Genomic DNA, 17,588 nt, shown 5'->3' on the forward strand with positions numbered 1-17,588 from the left:
AAATCTAATCTCCAGAAAATTTCAGCAATTCAATAGCACTAATTAACAAACAACAATGCAAATAGAAATTTTATTTAGTTTTAAAACTGAAAACAAGTCAAGTTTTGATGGTCATCTGTTTGGCAATTTAACAAGAACTATTTTGGATCGAGTATGTGGAAACAAGTTGATTTGTTTTGCTCTTGATGCTGCCAGATATTCCAAAACAATGGTATATTTTACAACCCCAACCACGGTCACTCTAAAATAAAATTCAAAACAAGCTTCGCCTTTGGCGTCTGTCTGGATTTCGTAAATGGGATAAACGATAAAATGGGGACCAAAATAGAGCAGCAGTACAAGCTTTTAAACGCGGAACTGATGGAGCAGGTGCAGAAGCAGCGCCTGGAGATAGGCGAGTACAGGAAGCGAATGGTGGCGCTGGAGCGCGAGAACATGGATCTGCGGGAAGAACACGTCTTGCAGAACGATCGCCAGCGGATTCGTAACATCAGCATCGTGAGGGACCTCATGCAGCGCCTAAATGTGGAGAACGACTGCCTAGCTGAGCGGCAGGAGCCGCCAGATGTGCCGATCAGACCAAGTGGCCAGCGTCGCAGCTCCAAGGAGATCTGCAGAGATATGCGACAGACCATCAGTTTGGCCCGCACCACCAGAACCATTTCGCCCACGAGAACCAATTCGATGGACAGTACAATTTCGCCTACCAGTCGCCGTTCCTCTGCAACTGTGCATGCTGAAGTGGAGGCCACCAAGGCACCAGAAAACTGTACCAACAACAAGGTAACTCGGCATATAATTGTAAAATTCCTTAGCTAACGCTTGTATATTTGTTTTGCATACAGTATAAACTTGAGCCTCGAAAGCCAACGGAACTTATGTTCGACGAAGACGAATCTGGCGAAGATTCCAGCTATGTAGAAAGCCCAGTGCACAAGCAATGTGACAAGAATCAGGAGACAGAGACTGACGGCAGCCAGCAGAACGATCGTCTTTTCAGCATCATAGAGGAATGCGCCAGCGACGATGACACATCGGAAGCTTCCTCATCCAGTGAAGCCATCTATTGTGACACTACCATAGAAGGTACTCCGCCCAAAGGGAACACCCCCGCCACTCCCTGTGGGCGAGCTCTCCGGGAAATTGACACCAATGTGCTGGAAGCGGTGACATTAAGTAAGCGGAAAGAGACGGTAAAATTCAGGCTAAACATTCCCGGGAATGAAGAGGATTCCGTGCAGGAGCAGAGTCTGCAGCTGGCAAAATCCAGGAATACCGTTTCCGAAAATGAAGAGGACTCGGTGCAGGAGCCGAGTATACAGCTTGCAAGACTAGCTGTTCCTAGGCCCAGTCACTCGTCCGGGATCTCTCCAGATTTTATAGGATCCACGCCGCGGCAAAGCCGGTTCAATGGCATTTGCCAAGTGGCCGGCAGCACCAGCACACCTAAATCCTTTCGCATCGAGGAGCTGCCTTCTAAAAAAACACGAAACAGAACTACGGTACATACCAAATCGGAACAAACTGAAATGTCCAGCACATTTTTCAGCACCAGCGGACGGCCTAATCGCAGCTGCCGGCCCACCAGTTTGGTGGAGCCCAGCCTTAGGAACAAATTGCGAAATGGAAATGTCAAAAAATAGATAACACTACCCATTTTACTCTTTTTTTTGTATTCCATTATATTATTTATGATTATTAATCAATTTTTGAACTCATCAGACCATCCTCATTTTTACGTTAATAAAACCTTTGAATTTTAGCCAACTCAAGTAATGTGTCGGATCGTACCTTAAGGAACATAATCATTATCATCATCCAAAGATGCCAATAAGATTTTATAAGATTGCCTGTAAGAACAATTTTCAGTGTGAATAAAACAACTTTTGTGTTGAATGTTTGGTAATACATTTTGTTGGGCTAAGTATAGATTCGTCTTAGATGCAAACTAGGTTTATTCGGACACATCGTTGGAAACATTTACAAAAGACTCTGGGGGACCAAAGTACAAATACATTAAAATACAGTAGCAAAAGTTAATGATTTTACGTAAGCAGGCGATAATTGCACTTTGCGGGCAAGCGACATCCGATCTTCTAGACCACCTCAAACTTGCCCAGGCAGCAGTTGAGATGATCGCCTGCGTGGTTGTGTGTCGGCTGCTCCGTGTTCTCCTTGATCTCGCTGATAATGTCCTGTATTTTGTTAATGATCTGCTGCGAGTTCTCGCCCTCGTTAGCTGGCTGTTCGGTATTAGCGGTCGCTTCTTGTTGCTGTGACTGGCCGGGATCTTGAGGCAGCTCCACGCCCAAACTGACCACCAGCTTGTTTAGCGCCTCGATCTTTTCACGCAGCTGCTCCCGTTCCGCTTGTAAAAGTCGCATTTGTGCGGCCTTTTCATACTCGCGCTGCTTCAGCATGCGCCGTTGTGTTTGGTAAAGGGCAATGTACTCGCCAATGGTTTCGGTTTCGCTTTGCAGCTGCAGTACCAGGTGCTCAAGGCTGTGCTTCTCCTCCGTCAAGTCGGCAACCTGGCTGATCAGCGTGGTGAAGCGCGATTGCAAGCGTTCCACTGCTTCAGCCGTGGGAAGGGTTTTGCCTGCTGGTCCGTGGTCGTGATTGTGGGCATAACCTTGCGCATGATCGTGGTCATGATCATGAGAATTATCGTGGGCATGATCATGACAATTATCGTGAACATGATGATCATTGCAATGATCGTGGGAATGCTCTGGAGAGCGATCGTGTTGATGCTCATGTGCGTGATCGTGTGAATGGTCCTGTGGGTGAACGTGTGAGTGTCCAAGATGTCCATGATCCGTCGGATTATCAGACTCATTTACCGGGGCATCTCCACCGTCCTCCCTTTGTTTTCCTTCTTGGCTATGATAAGCCTTGGCCTAAAAATATGATAGTTATTTTTATTTCCTAGAGCAGCTGAAATATAATACCCACCTCATAGTGTTGCAGGCGATCTAGCTGTTGCTGCATCATTAACTGCTGACGCTGAAGTTCTACGTTTTCGTGCGATAGACGGATCATCTCCTCGTCCTTGAACTTAAAGCGCTCCTCATTGGCGTGCAGTTTCTGCTCCATGTTGGTGTAATTCTGGCGGATCTCGCGGTTGGCAAACTCCTCTGCATCCAGACGGATGACCAGCTCGGCTTTGTCGTTCGTCAGTTGGACAAATCGTTGTTGAAGTTCGTCTAGTTGATTTTTCATTTCCATGTTCTGCGTTAGTGCTCGCGAGGCGGCCACCTTGTCCGACTCCATGGTGGCCAGCAGTTTTGTCTGATCCGGTTGCTCGGCCTGCAGGCGGTCGAGCTGCTGTTCCAACTCAGCCAGAGCGGACTCCTTGATTTGAAGCTGGTCGTCCTGCGACTTGATCTTCAGCTGGAATTCGTGGCGCTCAAAGTCCAAGTCGGCGATGCGCTCTTTCAAGGCAGCTAGTTCTTCCTTTAAGCCATTCTAACAGGGAACAAGTTAATGCTAAAAATGGAATTCTTCTGGTTAACCAGGTTTAGTGTTTACCTGATCGCTGGATCCCTCCTTGGGTAACTGCTCCTGGTTGGCCTCTTTAAATTGGGCCTGTAGGCTGAGGTTTTTTTGTATGTCCCGCTCCAAGCAGCCCACATGCTCCACTAGCTGCCGTTCCCGCTCCTTTAAAGTGTTTAACTCCTCGGCCAGTTCCGCATTCCGTTCGTTGAGCTTGGCGATTTCGCCGCTCTGATGCTGCACATAATTCTGGTACTGGGCAGCTGCCTGCTCCTTGTCCTGCGTAAGTTGGCCCACCATGGCCTGGAGATCCCGGATCTGCTGCTCGTACATGTACTGGGTCTGAACCAGCGACTCAACTCGGTTGTCGGTGCTGACACTAGACTCGTCAGACAGCTGACGCAGTTTGAGTTGGGCCATCTCCAGCTCGTTGGATTTTTGGGAGAGCTCCTGCTGCAGTTCCTCCTGACGTGAACTTCTTTGCTTGAGGTGAGCCGTCAGTTCGTTGAGGTGTGCTACGTTATCGTCGATTTGTGCCTGCGCCTGCTGCAATTGAGCCTGTAGATGGACGAACTTCTGCCGCTGCTCCTCGCCGGTCGTCTGCTGATCCTGGTAGTGCTGCTGCAGTTGCTCCAGTCGCAGCTGATTCTGGTCTTTCACGGTGCGCAGCTCCTCCAGCTCCAGCTCGCGTTCCCGGCAGGCCAACCGAACCTTTGTGAGCTCGGCATTGAGCTGGGCCTTTTCCGCAATGATCACCTGGATGGCCTGCAGATTCGAGGTGTCAGCTAGTCCACCATTAGGTTCCGGCTCGTTTTGGGTGAAATAGGAGGCGGCTGTGGGCAGGACGAACTGTTCCTGCTGCAAAGGAGCAACGGCTCCCCCTCCGTTTACATTTAGCTCGCTGTCGGAGCGCTCGGACAGGTTGCTGGCTATGCTAACTGTGGACGAGGGCGATTGCGTGGTGGAGGCCACCGGCTCCTCCGCTCCCTGCTGGCTATTGTTGTTGCTGGCCCGCTGCTGGTACTCCTTCAGCTGTGTCCACATAAGCGTGTTAAACAAAATCAATATTAGTGGGCCAATATGTGTCCACGTCACAAGAGCAAAACAAATGCGTGTGGCACTGGTTCTCGCACCTTTTTCCTCGCCGCGGCCAACTTCTGCGCCTTGGCATCCTGCGTGTCATCGGGCATGTCCTTTGGGTTCAGTGGCGGCACCTTTGCGATGCCTGGAGTCACCTGGATTCAAAAGGCGAGCCCAAAAATTTAAATAATACAAGGCAAAAGTGATAAATTCCGAATGTTGATAACAGGTCTGGGGAAAAGTGTGGCTGCAGGCGACAAGTGCCAATATACTGCGTGCACGGTCACACTTGGCGGTAGAGGAGAAAGCCCAGCTTTTTTTTTCTAGACAATTATAGCTAGTTTTGAACATGATTGCTTTACATTTCTAGACTGCATTACATCAATTATAGCTAGTTTTAATTAAGCTAGTTAGAACATATAAAAATAAATTGAATCTCTGAAATGCAAAAAAAGACGAACTATTTGATATTATAATAAAGAATGTTCATATGAGCTTATATTGGACGGTAATTCCATGTTGGGACCAATGTTGCTTTCAGTCGTTTGAGAAATTTCGAAATAGCTTTTTTAATATACAATATACATACGCTTGAGAAAAAATTAAACCGGTGCATTTTTTTTAGTTAAAGCATTTTAATTTTTAGCTTTTTAAAACTTAACATATTTCAATAAACAAATAGTTGTATAAAATATAAATAATATAAAATACAATAATTCTGGAGACTTTGTTTTTAAGTATGCTAAAGGGTAAATATTAATATACAAATTTGGAGTTTTTTATAAAAAAATACATTAGAAGCAAGCAAAAAAATGTAATAAGAAAAATAAATCATCAATCCAAGAACCTGCACTTTTGGAAATAAAAACGCAGCTTAAAGTTAATTTGTCCATTTCTCAAAACAAAAAAAAGTAATACCCTGCTTCATCGGTGGAATGCGAATTCATCGATGGATGGCCCTGCCATATTTTAGTTAATTTCAGTCGGATCCGCGCTTTAGTCGTATTTGAACGTAGCTAAGAGGAACACAGAAGATACGATGAACAACCTTATCAAGTGGTGCTGCTTTCTGTGCCTGGCACTGATTCACCGGGCGGAATCAGCAGGGTCGCAGACTAGATTTAACGTGAGCTTCTCCCAGTTGGAGTCCTGCGAGACTTACATGGTTCCAATAGGATACGGATACCGGAACTTCTTCATGGTCCACACCCTGAGTAACAACAACATAAAGGCCGGTCAGCGGTTACACTTGAAGTTTTACGTTATGACCTCCATGGATGCCCACATCCTGCTCTCGGTTACGAATCGTCTGCGGCCAAATGATCGCGTTTACGAGATTGGTATGTGGAATCGGAATTACTTATAATTTAAAGTACACTCAGATGTTTCTGTAAGAGCTTGGGGACGGAAATTATTATAGAGATACATTTTCTGGAAGAAACTTATCAACACAAAAAAATATATTTTATTTTGTAATTAGTTTTTTTGAAAAAGATAGCCATATTGCACTTGGATGGATTTGTTAATTTTGGTACTGCGTATTTGTGTTCCATTATACATTTTTATAGGGATTATATTTGTTCTGAATCTGATTTAAGATGGTTTTATATAATTTTATTATTTAGTGCAGAATGAGATTAATTTAGTAAAACCAGTAAATCAGTAAAATCAGCCTTTTAAACTAAATATTTTCTGGAGCTAAACTTCTTGACTTCTTTTTTATTTTCGTGAAATTTCGTTAAAACTCAAACAATTTCCTGTAGGGCTAGAAACAGTATTCAACCAACCCAAGCAAATTAAAAAATAGAATAAAAAAAAAATGTGTCTCCATTTACAGTAAATCTGAATTAATAACTATCCTTGGCTATCTATCCGGGTTTTCAAATTAAATCATTTCCTCATACCAGTTTAAACATAGCTGCTATATCTATTGAACTTCTGTTACTATCTTTGGCACACTCTCATCTACCATGCAAGGGAAAACAATCTACTTGTAATACAGAAATAAAATGGGCTTATCCAAAACTGCGACCTTCAATGGAATGAAATTTAGTGACATTCCTGCATAATGTTTTTGTTTGATTTCGCTTGCAGTGATAGGCGCCGGCGGAAATACGTTTTCCGCTATCCGTACCGCCATGGGATTGCGGCGTGTGGCCACGAATCACGATCGTAACTTGGTATCTCTGTACGAGCCAACGCCAATTGAGATTGTCCAGACCCAGAGTGAGTCTCCTGCCCTCCGGGCTTGGGCTCTTATCTGCACTCCACTTCACCGGGCAGTTTAATTCACAGATGGCGAGCTGTTTGTTTACATACCCGGCTTCAAGGAGGAGCCCCTGCTGCAGTTCATCGATGAATCGCCGCTGACCATCAACTATATCAGTTTCAGCTCCTTTGGCACCAACACAGCGCGGTGGTTCTACGATTGCGACTTCGATGGTTATGGTGAGGATACACAGAAAAAAAATCTAAACGAAATGGCACTTATTCGCATAAAATTATGTATCAAATTTTGTGTGATACTTGGCTTTTCACCTTGAAAACTTTGAAACGTAACAAGTGGCATTATGTTAATATAAATTTTTCACTATAACGGTATCAAATTATTTAAAAGTTTTTGTTGTCCCCTAGGCATTACACCAGAACACATAAATACATTTTTATTTTATGTTATTTTAATTCATATAAGTAAATTCTGATAATAAGCAAATTTAAGATATCTTAAAAAAATACATATTTACATATTTTATTTGTGGCCATCGGCGAGAACCGAATTATACCGCATATTGATTTATTTAAATTCAAATTATTGTAATTAACTAAAAAAATGTATATATTTTTAAAGTGGAATCGAACTTGCGATTTTTGAACATTTTTTCACTTTTCATGCAGGACTGCCAGAACAGTAGTCAAATATTTATTTATATTTATTGGCTTTACAAAGACCATGTTAAAAAGATTTCGTTTTATAGGCAAGGAAATAGATCCGGATAAGCCTAAGCCAACGGTGGCTCAAAAACTGCTGAACCAAATCAATTTCCAGGCGGAGAATGCCAGCCTGCCTGCAAATCTCAGCTCCATACTGTTCCACTTCCAGATGAAGTCCATTGCCTACGAACAAACCAATTCCTTGCTCCGGACCCGCATGCACATGATGATGGTAACTGAGATACCCTTAATCCTTAAGAACATAAAATCAGAAATTTTTTATTTTAGCACTGGCAGGACACTCGACTTAGCTGGAAGCCCGCCGAATTCGATAATCTGAAGTCCTTTGAGCATCCCGACCTGCGGATATGGACGCCGACCATGAACGCACTGAACGGTGCGCTAGACTCTATGGGTCAGGTCCTCAGATCCTTCGAGCTGAGGGTGTACGCCAACGGAAACATCACCCTGTATGCCCACGACCTGCAGCTGACCAGTTGGTGTGTGGACAGTGCCCGAAACTGGCCGAACGAGCGTGTGACTTGTGACATCGAGCTGGGCCTGATTAGTCAGCAGGGGCAGGGGCAGGGGAACGTGGCGCTAATCTACGATCAGCAGCAGCAGCCCATTGCGCCCAATGAGCACGTGAACACGCCATCCGGCTGGACATTCAAAGAGATGTCCGTGGTGCCGGTGGGCAACGATTCAGCGAGACGATATACCCCCAAAGGCATGCTCCAAACGGTGGCCGGCGATGTGGCCATCGAGGCCACACTGCAGCGGAACAGGAGCTTCTACATGACCGTCTTCTATCTGCCGCTGATTGGTAATTATTTTTAAATTTTAATATGAATTTATGATAAAAATTATTTTTTAAACAATAGGATCATTAAATTTCTTTGAAAATATATATCATTTTTTACTTTCAGCCTGCCAGATGTTCCTGATAATGTCGTTTGTGTTGCGTTCTACCCGCAGAAGTGCCCTTATCCTCATCACCCTGCTGATAACTGCCTGGGGTCTTATGTACATGACACGCCACGCCTCGCCACACTATGTGCCGCCCCTAAGTAAGAAAAAAACTTATCATTATTGTTGGGGAAAACTAGTTAAATCCATGGTTAAATTATATAATTAATTCATAGTTCACTACCTCTAAAAAAAAGAGTACTGAACAAACAAAAATTCACTATATAATGCTAAGAAATTCGTTTGAAATCTTTCAGTCAAAACAGTTAATTTTTGAACGACAAGTCCTTAGAATCTATTCTTACCGAAATAATTTAGAAATGCGGACCGACAAGCTTTGGCTTAAAAATGTTCTCCAGATAATAGTTTTCGGTTGAGAAAGTAAATGTTTTCAAAAACGAAATTTAACTCAGTGTTAAAATGACATTGACTCAAACGGCAATAAGACGGTTTGTCTTCCATTTATTAATCGAACATTAACTTTCCCACAGTGACGGCGTACAAGATTGTAATGATGGCCAGCAGCTATTGCTACATTTTGCACATTTGTATAATTTGGCTGGAATTGTACCCACCCAGGACGAAGGCTCCAGACTGCTTGGTTGCCGTGTTAAACTCGAATATCCTGCGATGTGTTTTAGGGTTGAGATTTACGGACGTGAGTGGCTTATGAAATGTTGAATTACGAGATACTATTATAATTATTGTTTTCTGCAGTCCAGCGACTATTGTGAAATTCAAGAGAAGCCCTGGCCCCAACTCGCCAAGATCCTGAACAACCTGAGTTCCATTGCGGTCATCGTCACCTTCGGCATCATTAACATAACAAGTGGAATTTGAAAAATAGAATTTTTCCTTTATTTTGCCTTTGAGAGAATATTAATGGTTTCTTAAATAAATAAGAAGTGTACAGAGAGTGAAGATTTTTCGACTACAGGTTGGAAAAGTGCGGGGGAAAACGAAAGGTTACGTGCCTCGGCTGTTGCGACTCCTCGCAGGTCTGTGCTCCATCTACTCCATCCCCGATTTGGGATCGACCTGGAGTGATTTGGTATTGGAGCCTACTGTCTTAGTGGTAGCCATAGCCGTGGTCATCGTAGCCACCATAGCCGCCCAAGGACAATGCAGGAGCGGCGTAGGACTTCACCAGGGCCGGAGCTGCGTAGCTGATGGCCGGGGCCGCGTAGGACTTGACCACCGTGGGAGCAGAGTAGCTGATGGCAGGCGCGGCATGGGCATAGCTGATGGCCGGAGCGGCATACGACTTGTAAACCGGAGCAGCTGCAGCATAACTGATAGCCGGCGCAGCGTATGACTTCACAATGGGCGTGGCATGGGAAACAACCTGTTGAAAAGTAATAAAAAGATTAGCACTGTTATAATATTTTTTAACCGAAATTAGTTTTTAAACTCTATAAAAAACACATCCTATTTTAAACTAATCCTAATTAGTAGTGAGAAGTTGCTAAACTTGCAGGTTTTACCAGAGAGCCAATCAGAATCCGAAACGCAGCTAGAACCATTTGGGAACTATAGCGTAGCAGAAGCTGAGCTGGTTGTCTGGTGAAACATGCATGTACGTGTCGTGTTGGCTAAACTTCTCACCAATTACAAATTAGTATATCAAGATACCTATAGTATATTGTTGGATTCCAATAGGGAATGGTTGACTACAATTGTGAGGCTGTTTATCATATAGAAAGCCATCCTTTTAAATGGCATTGATTTAATTAGATCGGGATCTTACCGAGCTGAAGTGGGAGTAGCTGGTGGCCGGGGCAGCCACCTTGACAGCCACTGGAGCTGCGTAGGACTTGACCACCGTGGGTGCAGCGTAGCTAATGGCGGGAGCAGCATGGACGTAGCTGATGGCCGGGGCAGCGTAGGATTTAATCACTGGAGCTGGTGCCGCATAGGTGATGGCAGGAGCAGCGTAGGATTTAATCACTGGCGCTGCAGCCGCGTAGGTAATGGCTGGAGCAGCATGCGCGTAGCTATAGTCCGGTGCCGAATGTCCATAGTCGAGAAGTCCAGGGGCGGCATGTGCCACAGCCAGCAAAGTGGTGAGGATCTGGTGGAGTAAATCGAACAAGAACGTTAACTAACTAAAAAAAGCAAAGTTTAACTGATATATTTTATATATTTATTTATGTCGCCAACAGATCAATCTTAAACTGGCTACTTATTTAATAGTAAAAAAATAATGAGTATCTAGGAGAACTCGGATCCAGGCGCATGTGAGGTGGTACCTAATGTAAAAAATGATTGCTTTACGCATAGGCTCATTAAAACCAAAATAAGATCTAGAAGCGGTATGTGAAATGGCTCCTTTGCTCTTAGAGACCTACTTGGGACAGACTATTTCAGAGATACACTTTAAGAGATATACATTCTTACTTACAAAGAAAATGGATTAACTATAATTTAAGGACGAGAGGCTCAATTGTTATTTAGGAGTAACGGTAAAATGTCATTTATTTGAACCGATTTATTATTATAAGGATATACATATTTTTGTTTTTTATCCTTCTCTTTATCCTGCTGGTAGCAAAGTGTCTTTAACACTGTTTTAATTCAATTATTAGTGATTTGATCTGCTAGTCCTAGCTCTGTCCTGATGTCAGATTGAAATGTATAGGGACAAGCAAAAGTTTGCAAGGATCTAATAGGAAATTCCTATTGTGCGATATAGTCCTATTCTGATCCGTAGCCCGACGATCCTTTCGCATCCCCTCACTTACCAGAAGCTTCATGTTTGCGCTGGATTACGAATCACTTGGCTTGGAGGGAGAACTGCAACTGTAAGTGGATTGCGTGCATTGCGTTACTTTTATACTCCTCGCCGGCAGACCACGCACTCGCACTGGTACTCGCACTCTCGAACGGACCGGTGGACCGGCGCACCGGCGGACAGGGCGACACTTGGACGAGCGGACAGATCTTGACTAGATTTCGATCTGAGCTTCGGACAAACAGTCAGTGAGCAGTCAACAAAGCGGGCCAAGCAGCACCAATTTGTGAAGTATCTCGGCTGAGGTGAAACTGCAATTCTCGTGCGCTGATGACGCAACGACCTGGAGCTGGGAGCTGGGAGCTAGGAGCTCGGATCTGCGATCTCCGATGTGAAGGCAGACCACTTGCCGACTAAGGAGTCGCAGGAAAGGCGGCTTTTCCACTGGGGGCACCCCCAGTGCCTCGAATTGGAAAGCGCGCGCTAATTGAATTCGCTGATTAGCTGGCCACTTTTGGACAGCACCACACCTCTCGAAAACATCCAGCCTTGCCACTAACGACTTAATTAGCCAGCGGAGAATGCCGTCTAATTGTTCTCGAAGCCATTCTCGAAAGAATTCTCGGTGTCGCTGGGAAATTCTCCCCAAATTGCATAATGACGCTTGCCAAATCGGCGAACGCCAGCCCAAACGGGCCGAATATCTAGGCGAGCTTCATATTTATCTTTTTCGTGCCTCGAATGCCGCTGCGTGCCACATTTGACCATATTGGATGGGCGATTTCAGCCGCAGCCGCAGCCACGCCGTCTCGTCTCGAGGACACTTGAGGGTGGACGGGGAATCGGATCGGCATGATGCCCCAGCTCCCCCGTGCCAGCTCTCCATCGATCGACAAAGCGATCGGTCGATCGGTGGATCGATCGATCGATCGATCGGGGGTCTGCCCCTTCTCGGACTGAATTCGCCGGTTGAGCATCTGGCAACTCGTGGGATTTTTTATTGCCGCCATGATTAACCCCATGGGGTGGTTGGGGGTTCGTAGCGATGACAAGCTGCGATGGCATTGGGTCATCAAAACATTAATAGTGCTACAAATCTAAGAAAATGTGCCCTGGACTTACAACATTCTTATCTCAGGTTAATGACGTCGTTTACACTGACTAGAAAATTTGTTCGCATGGTAAATAAGCATACAATTAATAAAACCTATTAACGTTTATGTAAATAACTCTGTACTATTTTAGTATCGGTATTGACAATGTACCCCAAAACAAAATTTTTATTAACGTAACATCTTAAAAAATTGTAATTATATGAGTTTAGTATTTAAAAGATTATAAGAATTAAAAAGCAATTTACTTGATTTAATTTATTAATTTATTAGAAACGCGATAGTCCTGAGTGCAAATCTAGAGAAATACAAAATGAAAGGGTATTACAAAATGATTGATTATTAATTAAACAAATATTCATCAAAGTAAAATATACAAAAAATTGTATGCAAAAAATCTGGAAATTTCAAGAGGCCGATATTTAAGATAAGGATCGACTTAAAACGTAAGACCTATGAATACTCATTTATAATAAAGGGTCCAAAACGCAGACAAACATAATGTGTAACCACATTATTAAATAAACTTTCGATCTTTAATGTCCTCGAAATTCCAAATTTTCTTGTGCTTCCCTTGCTTTCCAAGTGTTAAGTCACAGAAATTTGCAATAATTCGTAATGCCTCTCGGATCGGCGCATGCAACTTGCAGGCACTTCAGTGGAGTTTCCTCTTAAGAGGCCTCGAAAACACCACAGCAACATCTCGAAAATGTTTGGCTTTTGGGGCGAAAGAGACGGCATGAGACGGCAGAGAGAGAGAGAGACAGAGACAGAGAGTCACCTGCGATCGGAGTCCATGCATAAATCATGGCAGTGGAATGTGATTTATGTGAAATCTATTAGCAAATATTAAGTCAATAGCAGCAATTGTTGCCAGTGGTCGGCGACTGCCAAACAAGTGTTCCATGTCCAATTCGATGCGGACAGATCGTTGTGCTTATAAATAAAAGATTTCCCAGCCACTGCCCCACATTTTGGCCAGGTGGAAAGCAATTTTCCAGCCATCGATTGGGCCAGAAGGGTGGCAAGGTCAAATGCCCGATTGCCACACACTAAATGCCGATTTAAGGAACTCGTCGTTCCCCTCTTTATTTTGGCATCGAACGAGAGACGAGTCTATAGCCGCATTTGGCAGTGGGGCGGTGTGCGCTCCAAAATGGGTGCAAAGTGCCGCGGATTTTGGATGACGGGCCTAATTAACCATTAGCCGCTGAATGGAGGAGAATTCGAGACGATTGCCCAATGGCGCGCAAGCGCTGAATTCCTTAATTAATTAATGCCGACGCTTTTGACTTGCAAATGCCAAGCGGAACGGCCGAGAAAAACATTGCCGATTGGAAAAACGCTGCTTAATTAATTCAACTAGCCAGAAAAGCCAAATGAAAACCGCGTGGCATTTATGACGCTTTGCCTGAATTAATGAATGAATCGTGGTGGACATGGAAGTGGATTTGGATTCGTGAGCTGACAGACTTCGAGCCTCGCATCTGACGTGACCGGGAGTCTTTACTATGCCCAGGAGCAGGTTTTGGAGTTTTTGGATTAATTTAATTTTTTTTTTCACTGACAATGTCTCACTTTTATGGGCACACTAAAATTTAAAAAAAGATAAGGAAAATATTACCCTTTAATGTAGATTTAATTGCACTGTAAAAGGTTTAAAACCTTACCTTATATTTTTTTGGAATGTATCTCGAAACCGTTTTGCATTTGGCAATCCCAACCTAAAGCGAACCAATGACAGTTTCCACTCCGTAAATTGCCAACGGTTTTCTCGCCTTCTTGTTTGTTTTTCGTCAACAGGATTGGTGGTAAGTGGCTTATTTATGGGATGACTGAATCGAGGTGGTCGGTTGTGAAACGGTTATTGCCGTGGTAGCAGATGGAGTGAATGTGGTTGTGGTCGTCGTTAAAGATGCACTTTCCTAAAACCTATTGAATGCTTTTTATACAATTAAATAAAATTAAAGAAACTTATATACAACGGCTTAAGGCCCTTATATATGGGTTCTGGTCAAATTATCTAAACAAGAAGTGAAATTAAATATTCTTTAATTTCGAATCACATGCGTTTATGCTTAAAGACATTGAATCTATGATGATTTTCGGCCCAATTATTCGATCGTTCCGATGGCAGCTATATGATATCGATTTTAATAAAATTAAAAGCGTAATTATTTAGCGTATTATTTAAAAGAAATAGAGAAAAGAATGGAAAGAAGTTAACTTTTTGTCTTTATTTTTTTCAATATTTCGACTTTAATCAAATTTAAAGCGATATTCTTAAATAATAAGCCATTGCTTCATCTCCAATAACCAAAACAAAAAAAAAAAGAAAACAGTTCCACGATAGGAACCTATAAGAGCTATGTATATACATACTTATATACTATTTGCAACAGTATATCTTTTGGGAATAATTCGTGAAACACCTTAAAAACTGAGAGACGGACAGACAGACAGACAGACGGACTTGGCTATATATCCCGAATATATATACTTTTTAGGTTTGGAAACGTCACTGCGTTGCAAACTTCTCACTGAAATTTATAATATCCTCTGCAAGGGTATAAAAATATAAAAACTAACAATTAGATTGAGCTGGCTGAAAGCTTTAATTAAAAGGTAGCTTTCTGGGTTTTTGCAGCTTAGGTATAAGCTTGGTTTAGTGGCGCCATCTGACAGACATTTTCTAAAGCTAGCGATACTCAACCACAGATGGCGATACTCAACTACCCAATGTAAATTAAGTGTTTACTAGGTAAAGAAAAAGACACAAATAAATTTATTTTTATATTTTACTTTAATTTTTTTCCTTTATTATTGTTGCATACCATGTCGAAATTTGAAAAGTAATTGGAATTGATTAGATAAAATATTATAAAGCACAATGAAGGAAAACTGAGATAAATTTGTTTTTTTTTGTTAAGATATATATAACATAACTCACTACACCGTCGTTCTATAGTTCCTCTCTTGTTATGCCTTTCTTTTTTTTTTTGGTAGCTTTAAACCTATTAACTTATTTTACATTTTAAATAAACATAAGCATAAACATTTAAAAACTATTCTTTCAACCTTTTCTTATTTATTAAAAATCTCTCGCACATTAACTCTACCATTCCTTTGTTTATTGATTTCCGCAGCACACCCATAGAATAATCTGCACCCCAATCAATATAAGACCCAGAGACTCGAACAAATTTAGATCAAAGTCACTGAAGTTAATGACGTATGAGCAATCCACAGCCCAGCTTTGGGGTGTCGACGATTTAAAGGGGTTTAAGGGCGGTCATCGGCTTACTCCCATCATAACACAACAGGTGAATGAGTGGGTGGGATGGGTGGTTTGATGGACTTTGCTGAGCACTGACCTTAAATCCAATTTTAAACTTGTTGTGTTGAAAAATAGTTCCCTCAGAGTGATTGATGAGGACTTTTATGAAAACAATAAGTATTATAATATAAGTAATAACTTTTAAGCCTAGATTATAAACTATTTAATTACACACTACGTTGATTGACTGACTGCGCACTGGACATTTTTTTTTTGTGCGTTTGTCAAGTGCAGTTTGAAATTCAAGTTGCCTAATAACTTAAAACCCCAAGCAGCTTTAATGGCCATAATTCGTCTTGGCCGCAGAAGAAGTAGAACCCAAAGGCAAGGGCCAAAAGGAGTGTCGTGGTGTTGTTGCCATTGCTTTTGTTGTTATTGCTGTTGCTAGTGCAGTGTCAATGTTGTTGTTGTTGTTGTTGTTGCAGCACTATTGACATTATTGATGGAAATTCTTTTGTGTTATACGGAAAGAAAAACGAATGAAGAAAGTAAAACTTCGAACAGTGTCGAATTTCTAATGCCCTTAGGGCACACAAGACAAAACTAGCAGGTATTTTTTGTGTATTTTACTAGTTATATAATTTTACTTCATTTACTATAAATATTGTAATACATGTTCTATTAGTTCATCTCAACATTGGCAAGAATAATATTAACTGTAATAATTGGTACACATTTTATATCACAATTTTCATATTAATTGCATGAGATATACACATTTAAGTTTCAATGTTTAATATACTACAAATTTACCAAACACTTAGTAATATATAATATATTATTATTTTCTTTTGTCGTGCTAATGTTTGGTAAGGCAATAACTCTGAGCTGTTTTTGAGAACTTAAGTACCTCGTTTTTGTAATATTAAGGGTATATTCGGGTAAGAAGCAGCGACGCGCGCTGTTTACTCTTTCTTAGCAGCAAATGAAAGCCCAACGTAGAAGTCGCTTATGTGGACAGGTGCAGTGCCCAGGTAAATTCAGGTGTGTGCGTATGTTTGCCTCCGTTTTCATTTGCCGTCCGTCTGTTTTTCGAATGCAGTCGAATACCGATAGCAGTACCAATACCAACACCAACACCAACACCAACACCAACTCCAATATCCATAACCAGGCCCAAACCCAGACCCATGGCACATCCCCCGACTTCTGGGCCCAAACGAACAGTTATGCAAATCGAGAAGAGGCGCACCTCCCTCCCCCCTCCCGCCCCATCCTTTGTTATTCTCCCACTCAAGAGGTTTACTTTTTTGTTTTTTTGTGTATTTAGCGCCTAATACCCAAGTTTATGTCGCTTAATTATAGACCTTAAGCAGCCGCCGCTAACATGCTAATCGGTAAACTCAGGGCTACCCCCCTTTTCCCATCCTGGCGGCGGTATCGTATGACCTTCTTCTGATCTGAGACGCCACTTGATGATCGAATAGGGATAAGTATGGAAATTCTAGTAGCTTGGGAGCGGAAATCCGCGATGCGAAAACTTTTGTTAGCCTTTTGGGTAATCGATAGTGCTCTTCGATCCCACATCAATCGCCGGCCCTATTTGGCCATCTATTAAGCGGATTTGGCCAATTCGGTAGCAAACAGAATGGAACAGAATCGAACGGAGATCTGATTTTAATAAGGCTTAAATAACCCGATTAGTTTGCCATAAAAGTTTGGCTTTAATTAGCCGACGAGTGGGAGTGTTAACTAAGGAAAGTGTTTGCCAAAAGAGCACAATATGAATGGACTACACAAAATTCACTGGTATAATAAATAAAAATATTGCTTATAATAAAGATATAATAAAGTTATTAATAAGGAATATTTCTACCTTGAATAGCGTAAGAGCATAGACAAAGGAAAGTGTTTGCCAAAAGAGCACAATATGAATAAAGAAAAAAACCCTGTTAAAGTATATAACAATATTTCTTATAAAAAAAATAGAAAT

The 17,588-nt window shown here is 42.2% G+C and overlaps 4 protein-coding genes across 4 annotated transcripts; 2 read left to right on the plus strand and 2 right to left on the minus strand.

Annotated features, from left to right (window-relative positions):
* Window positions 1-238: 238 nt before the first annotated feature.
* On the plus strand, window positions 239-1,908 carry LOC108143707 (shugoshin). The gene is made up of 2 exons (XM_017268238.2): window positions 239-783; window positions 846-1,908. Exons 1-2 carry the CDS (start codon window positions 313-315, stop codon window positions 1,641-1,643), a joined length of 1,269 nt encoding a protein of 422 aa, XP_017123727.1. The 5' UTR covers window positions 239-312; the 3' UTR covers window positions 1,644-1,908.
* LOC108143705 (golgin subfamily A member 2) lies at window positions 1,899-4,820 on the minus strand. Its single transcript, XM_017268237.2, has 4 exons — window positions 4,629-4,820; window positions 3,532-4,527; window positions 2,956-3,468; window positions 1,899-2,900 (listed from the first exon to the last, which is right to left on the minus strand). Exons 1-4 carry the CDS (start codon window positions 4,683-4,685, stop codon window positions 2,097-2,099), a joined length of 2,370 nt encoding a protein of 789 aa, XP_017123726.1. The 5' UTR covers window positions 4,686-4,820; the 3' UTR covers window positions 1,899-2,096.
* Window positions 4,821-5,563: 743 nt separating this feature from the next.
* Window positions 5,564-9,391, plus strand: LOC108143719 (neuronal acetylcholine receptor subunit alpha-4). The gene is made up of 8 exons (XM_017268255.2): window positions 5,564-5,915; window positions 6,670-6,801; window positions 6,871-7,023; window positions 7,551-7,738; window positions 7,795-8,332; window positions 8,436-8,576; window positions 8,967-9,133; window positions 9,193-9,391. The coding sequence occupies exons 1-8, from the start codon at window positions 5,615-5,617 to the stop codon at window positions 9,313-9,315; spliced, it is 1,743 nt and encodes a 580-aa protein (XP_017123744.1). The 5' UTR covers window positions 5,564-5,614; the 3' UTR covers window positions 9,316-9,391.
* Window positions 9,392-9,480: 89 nt separating this feature from the next.
* LOC108143645 (cuticle protein 16.5) lies at window positions 9,481-16,787 on the minus strand. Its single transcript, XM_041710091.1, is given in 4 exon segments — window positions 9,481-9,820; window positions 10,223-10,546; window positions 11,217-11,396; window positions 16,728-16,787. Coding segments are annotated over 4 exon segments (840 nt in total). The 3' UTR covers window positions 9,481-9,544.
* Window positions 16,788-17,588: the final 801 nt, after the last annotated feature.

This window comes from Drosophila elegans, unplaced genomic scaffold (assembly GCF_018152505.1).
Source record: "Drosophila elegans isolate 14027-0461.03 unplaced genomic scaffold, ASM1815250v1 contig_758, whole genome shotgun sequence".
Classification (NCBI taxonomy): Eukaryota; Metazoa; Arthropoda; class Insecta; order Diptera; family Drosophilidae; genus Drosophila; species Drosophila elegans.